This window comes from Sceloporus occidentalis, unplaced genomic scaffold (assembly GCF_023333645.1).
Source record: "Sceloporus occidentalis isolate IW3139 unplaced genomic scaffold, rSceOcc1.0.p SCAF_23, whole genome shotgun sequence".
Taxonomy (NCBI): Eukaryota; Metazoa; Chordata; class Lepidosauria; order Squamata; family Phrynosomatidae; genus Sceloporus; species Sceloporus occidentalis.
This window is the reverse complement of record NW_028317003.1, coordinates 6,294,670-6,301,552: the sequence shown is the minus strand read 5'-3', so window position 1 is coordinate 6,301,552 and position 6,883 is coordinate 6,294,670. Positions and strand designations below refer to the sequence as shown.

The following is a 6,883-nucleotide window of genomic DNA, read 5'->3' as shown; positions in this document are numbered from 1 at the left end:
AGAATCTTTTACAGCGACACACCTCTCTTTTCCTCCATCACTTAGCTCCGGTATAGATCAAATAACACATGGAAACACAGCATTGCAGGTATAGTTAAACTGAATAAAACATAAAAAGACTGTATTTGCAGGAATTATAAATAACACCTGAAACATACTGTTGCAGGCATAGATCAACTGAAAAATCACAAGTGAAGACATAGACCATAGGTCACACACTCCAAACGCCAGCCCTGGCACCTAGATTGGATGCTTACACATCCATGTTTTCACACATTCATTCACAGATACTTATTCACTAACTCATATATGCATACTCATTCATACATTCTCCCCCACCCCCTTACCTCAACTGCAGATTTGTCTGTGGCAACTGCACACTTCCGCACGGACCAGCAGCTTCTCTGCGTTGCTTGCACACTGTGCAAACAACTTCTATTTTACCGCTTAAGGGAAGCAGGAACAAAGCACGGTCACGTGACGTAACGTGACTGCTGCGTTTCTGCAGACAAGTTTTTTTTGCCAAGATACAAAACCCAAATACCAACTTTTTCAGAAGACATTCCCTTTAAGTTCATACCACTTCACTGTGGCCTAGACCCAGTCATCACCTGTTGATAAGGGTTGTATTCAATATGAAAGGGAGATTCACCGGAAACTTCACACGTATGTACAGTTTGGACTAATATATATTTAAATATTAATAAAGAACTCATTCGATGATCAGATAATATATTTGTATATTTTTACAAAACATTAAAATTCATTTTTGTTGGTTTATGCTTTTCTGTAAAGTAAGGCTTGAAATTACATAGATTATGTATAACAAATAAATTTTACATTGACAAAAACATACAAGAAATATTGAGTATTAGGATATACAGTGGCAATAAGCATCTTGATAGACATTTGAAATGAAGACCTCCAATGCAGTACAAACCTAAATGAGAAGTAAATTACCTTCTCACTATTACTACAAAAAAATTAAGAACAAGAGAACACAGTGCTCCGCTAGAATATGTTACAATGAATTTTACATGTGTTTAAAATTACTAAATAGATCATTCTAAAAGGTTTTTTTGCGTATTAGATGAGAAGGTTGTCCCTGGTTTGTTTGATAACAAAATGCCTTAATAAGCTGACATGATTAATAACACATTCATAGAATGTCCTGCTGTATTCCTGAGTGGGATCGTTCAGAAGGTAACTCGTGTTAATACATACTATGATTAACTTACTGGAGGTAACCGTGTTTTCCTGTGTAGTAAGTTAAACAGAAAATAATTTCTCTTTAAAATAACTTATAGATCACTCCGCCACTGTTTTTTACAGCACTTTTCTGCAATATATATATATATATACATATATATATATTTATACTTGGTGGGAGCACCTATTTTGTGTATGTCAGGTGGTCATTTGAAACATAAATTTTAATGGATTTTCTGCGAATATATAAGGAAGACTGAAGCTACTAATATGCTTGGATATTGCAAAAGCAACAGAGGCTCAGCATACTACTTTGCAATTTGATAAATTTTTTCATACTGAAATAACAGGGTGCATAATTATAATAATTATAAACAAAATCTAAAACTGTATTAACAACCAACATAACTGATAAAGAACTGCGGAGAATATAGACTGGTGTAGAACTGACCTAGGCGTGAAAATGTTGGCTGTGATAGGTCACTTTAAAGTAAAAACCATTTGCTGGAATAACAAGGAAGGTTTCATAGTTCCAGCTTTTACCTGTTTTAGTAAATTGACACAGACCCTTCTCATTACAAAAAGCAGTACTAACTATAGAGTTGTTTGTCTTATCACAGAAAAATACAGGATAGAATGATGTTTCAATAGTATCCTCCATGCATTCTCACTATCCTCTATGCGCTTCCCCACCCCCGAGCTTTCTTGGCTTGCACAAGTTTATTAGGTCTAATAAGAACCCCCGAGCAGAAAATGCTGCATTGATTTCAAAGGGTGGCAAATAGGATAATGGGGGGGGGGGCTGTAGCTTCTCCTAAAGGTAAGTGACTTTTTAAAATACTTTAAAGTACATGAATATGAGATTATACAAGACAGTAAAGTGTCCCATTAATTTAAACACCCTTATGGTATTAGTCATCACAATCTCTGCTGGCAGACATTTCTATGTATTCATCACATTTTACTAAATAGGTGTTCCCATTCTTTCACTTTTTTTTTTTTTTAAACAATCCTATTTGTCTGGATAGACCTTTCCTTCATCTACAATTGGAATAAGCCAGCCAACATGTTACTCTTTAGAAGCAATAGCAAAGGGGTCACTAACATATAACTAACAATAAAGCAATGCAATCACGGGGGGGGGGGGGCTGCCCTGAACTTAAAGATTTCAAATTTAAAGACGAGAATAGAAAATACAACAGCCTTGATTAATAACTCTACAAAGCTACCTGGCCACCCTTTTGTGACCTGGTCTGGCTGTCCAGGAACCCGTAATCAGCTGAAAATATTAGCCACAAGTCAGAGGGAGTTTTCTTCTTTTGATAAATCAGGTTCTCTGCTGTGACCTAGTTTAAAATTGGGAATAATTAAGAAATTTTCACTTCAAAGGGAACTCTAAAGGATGTATGTGGCGTACTTATATTGTCAGGAGGTTACGCAGCAGTGTGAGCTAAATAGGTGACTTGGAGCAGGACAACTATGTCTGAGTGTGATTTACATGCAGTGTTCACTACAGTTGAGGGTTGACTTCACTCACAGATGTAAACCAATAAGAGTCAGTACTGGCCGATCTGACCTCAAAAAAAGATGGACATGCCAGAGTATAGTCGCTATTCGTCTTTCTTTGAAATGCAACACCTTCTTAGTGACAATTCCAAAATCCAGAAACAATAAGCAAAATATCCCTGTACTGGGGCTTCATTTATTCAAGTGTTCTGTTTTATGATGTGTTCTTAAAGGGACACTATCAAATTGCTTTAATACAAACTGTTAAGATTAGCTTGAAATGTATTAAGGTAGTTTTTGTATATTAATACAGATGTTACAATTCATTGGATTATGATTCTTTTCAATTAATACTTATATGATTATGATTATGATTATGCTGCTACGAACAGAGAGAGAGCTTTGGTCTAGCCAGCAAAATTGCTTCACCAGCAATATGTAACAGAAATAGTTTCCCCGTGAAAAAAGATATCCTAAAGGCAAACGATAAAGCGAGATTGAACTGGACATTTTAGGAGCATGGATGCGGTAACGCAATTCACTTGCAAGAAAATTGTAGGGAAAATGTAATCTACATTATGCCGCATTTACATGAACACACAGAATTTTTTTCACGATCAGGTCCCTTTAATAACTATTTATATAGCTACGTCATATTCTGCAGCGCTATACAATAGGATTTCATCTGATCACCCAAGGAGTCAATTATCCTTCAGATACACATCTATTTTCTCCTTGTTGCCGATTTCTGCATTTCTTGTTCATTTTGTGCAGCAGGTACTAAACCCATGCAATGCTAAATTCCATATGCTTGAAAATAAAATCAGTTTGTTATTAATGGCACTGTATAAATAGTGAAACATTTGCGTTTTTTTGGTAAGGTAGGAGCTAAGCATGCCTACAGAAAAGTAAGAAGAAATTTGGCAAATAAAGCTCATTATGATTTACATTTTTATCGATGTACATATTTATATTTTGTGTATATATGCATGTGTTTATACTAAAATATTGATTGATACATAGTTTATATATATATATATATATATATATATATATATATATATATACACACACATATATATATATACACACATATATATAGTGACATTTGAATGGCTTTTCAATAAAGAGACCGAGCCTGCGGAAGGCCATATGGAATATTCACAGTATCTGAGTTCTTTCTTCCAGTATGTTTAATAAGTAACACCTGGATTCAACATTCTGTTAGCACTGCATCACTGCATTAGAGGTGAGGGAACTCTTGTTGGTCAATGTTGCTTCCACAAAGGGTTGACATATACCCAGCCGTCACCCTGAAAGATAAAATAAAATAGGTTGTATGTCAGACTGCTCTCAGATTTCACAAAACATATGTGGTATTAGCATTCTGTGTAACAAGACAATCGCTGCCTTTAAAGGAAAACATCTCCATATATTTCTATCAGTGGTAGAATCCAAAGATTCACAACATGGTATGGCCCAGCACTCACATTTTTACTAATGGGACCAATGGTATAAAAAGCTGGACTGTGATGTGGCGTTGGAGCCACAGACCTCCAGTAGACATCCATGATATATCATTGGGTGAGTCTGTGTTTCACAAGAGAAAGTTCCACTAAACCACCAGGACAAATCACTCAACAAGTGTGTTAGAGTATGCACTTTTAACAAAGTTATATTGGTGTAAAATATGCATTTGTAATTGTGGTAAATAAAACCAAGGTCTTAACTCATGTCCCAAGATCCTGGCTCATTCAAAAAGCATCCAAGGTAATCTATTAATCCAACGCAACGCCTACTCCGTGTCATAGTGTGCTTTAAATCAAGATGTATCTATCAGACATAAGTAGTTTACATTTTAATTACTAGGTGATTAAGTAATAACCTTTTTCATAAACTAGAATAATCACTCAAGGTATCTATAAAGCTGTCTATTAGATACTGGCACAGACATGCATATAGAAGATTGCATCATAGAATAGAATAACCTATTTTATGTTATTTTTCATAGAGAAATTAATTCAATAGATGTGAGTAGGTGTGAGAACTCAAGCGTTTTAATGAGTAAGCTTGTGCAAGTGTTTGGGAAAAGCGCAGTTAACTAAGAAACATAATCATATATAATTAATCAACAAAATGGAGCAAACTGGTAACACCGGTAAGATATTAAAGGGGAATGCACATATTTGAAACACATATTAATGACTAAGCTGAGTCTACATTTTCTGTTGAGGTAACCATAGATGTCTAACATAGTCATGACACTGGGCAAGGATGAAAAGGATGAGGTAATAAAAATGATAAAGTTGTAGGGTGCTTTTGGGTAAACTTCAGCCCCTTTTCCTAGTTTCTGCCGTGGAAACAAGATGGTCCTGCTAGGACAATATCGCCATAACTGGGAACTTCCTAGCTCAGGCTACCTGGAGTTCTCCAACTTCTGGGGGGGAGTGGCTTAATGAGATGAGGAGGTGGGGCTAGCTGTCCATGTAGGCGGGCATTGAGCAGGGCTAGCTGTCCGTGTAGGTGGGCACTGACCAGGGCTAGTTGCATGGATGGGTGGGGCTAGCCCCATACAGTCTTAAAGTATGAGGGAAAGTGGGCCTGGCTAAACACCGCTCCCCTAGGTCTGGAGGAATAGGAAAGTGACCTGGAGACCTTGGGAAGCTGCACTTCACCCCGATACTCCAGGTCAAACCTGGAGAGTTCCCAGGTATTAATATAATAATAAATATAATTGTAATATTAAATGCAATATAAAATATAGTACACAAGCATGCTGATCTTCACTGGAACAACTTGATATTCATGGGGAATAAAATAAGCTTCTCTCATCTTCTCAAAATATATTTTGTTTTGAGGATTATATAGACTCTTATTGGTTTACGTCTGTGAGAACTATAAAATCTGCCCATAAAGAGGTGCAATATTATACCACTAAAATTATGAATAGTCTTCTTGCTTACATTATTTTTGTTCCAGTCTAATGTTGTATATTTTAACAATTTTAGTTTAGAAATTATTATGACTAAGAGAGAGATGTTGCACAATTTCATTTTTATTTTAATGTTATTTCTAACGTACCTCATTATTTATTATTTTCTGAACCAAGACCTACTATACAGAACAAGCAATGACAGAATCTTTCTTGATACAGGTTCTTATAATTCAACACGCGGATAGCACATATATTTTCCCCCTGTTGATTTCTCACTCGTCCTTATGAGCTGCTCAAAGGTGTTGGATCAATACTTGTAAGGGAAGACAGCCCAAGCTGAATACATGAATAAACTATGAATTTGTATTCAGGTTAATATTTCATTTATTCCTCCCCAAGCATCTATGGCAAATGAAAGAAATGTTTCTGCAAGAAATATTCTGTAAGGGAGATTACCATTTACAGTCTACCCATTATTAGTCTACCCATTAATTTACAGTTTACATTATCCACTAGTGTGTGTCTATTGTAACTCAATTAAGTTAATACAGACAAAAAAACACTGAAACGTACTTCCATGCATGGACAAAAAACCAAAATGAATTAACAAAAATACATAGTTTTGGTAAGAGTCGGCTATACCCGAATAAGCAATATTGTAATTTAACATGTAACTCATTTCATTTAAATTGTATCCATCACAATCAAGGCTATACGTAACAAAGTAGAATCTTTAATAATCTTAAAGCTCTATGGGAGGGGGCATAGAATAAATTACTTTGGATCACTTGTAGCATAGCAGGGAAAGAACTAAGCATAGAAGCCATTTAATCCAACAATACTGGGTTGTTCATCTCATGCCCTCAACATAAGAACATACCGAATATATTTGTTATTTTTTAATAATTAATATTCTACTACTAGCGTTACCAAATGTTAAACAGAGATCCCGACTTAAATCAAGTTTCCTTTTTAGACTAAATCTCCAGTTACAGCACACTCCTATCACCTTCTGGTTATTATGAGGTTTCAGCACAAAAGGTTAGGCTGCCCATGTTCACCATTAAAATAGTCTTACCTCCCTGTATTATAATGAACGTGTTTTAAAAAAATATATACCGTATTTGCTCGATTATAAGACGATCCTGATTCTAAAACGACCCCCCAAAATCTGAATATTAATTTATGAAAAAAAAAGAAAAAGCCTGAATATATAGGAAAAAAGTTTCACCA

The 6,883-nt window shown here is 35.5% G+C and overlaps 1 protein-coding gene across 1 annotated transcript in view; it reads right to left on the bottom strand.

The window, feature by feature from the left end:
* Positions 1–3,983: 3,983 nt before the first annotated feature.
* The window catches only part of LOC149300749 (oxysterol-binding protein-related protein 10-like), a 132,940-nt gene continuing 130,040 nt past the window's right edge, over positions 3,984–6,883 (bottom strand). Inside the window, 1 exon segment of the mRNA XM_089484789.1 lies at positions 3,984–4,028. Coding sequence (XP_089340915.1) covers positions 3,984–4,028 — 45 coding nt within the window.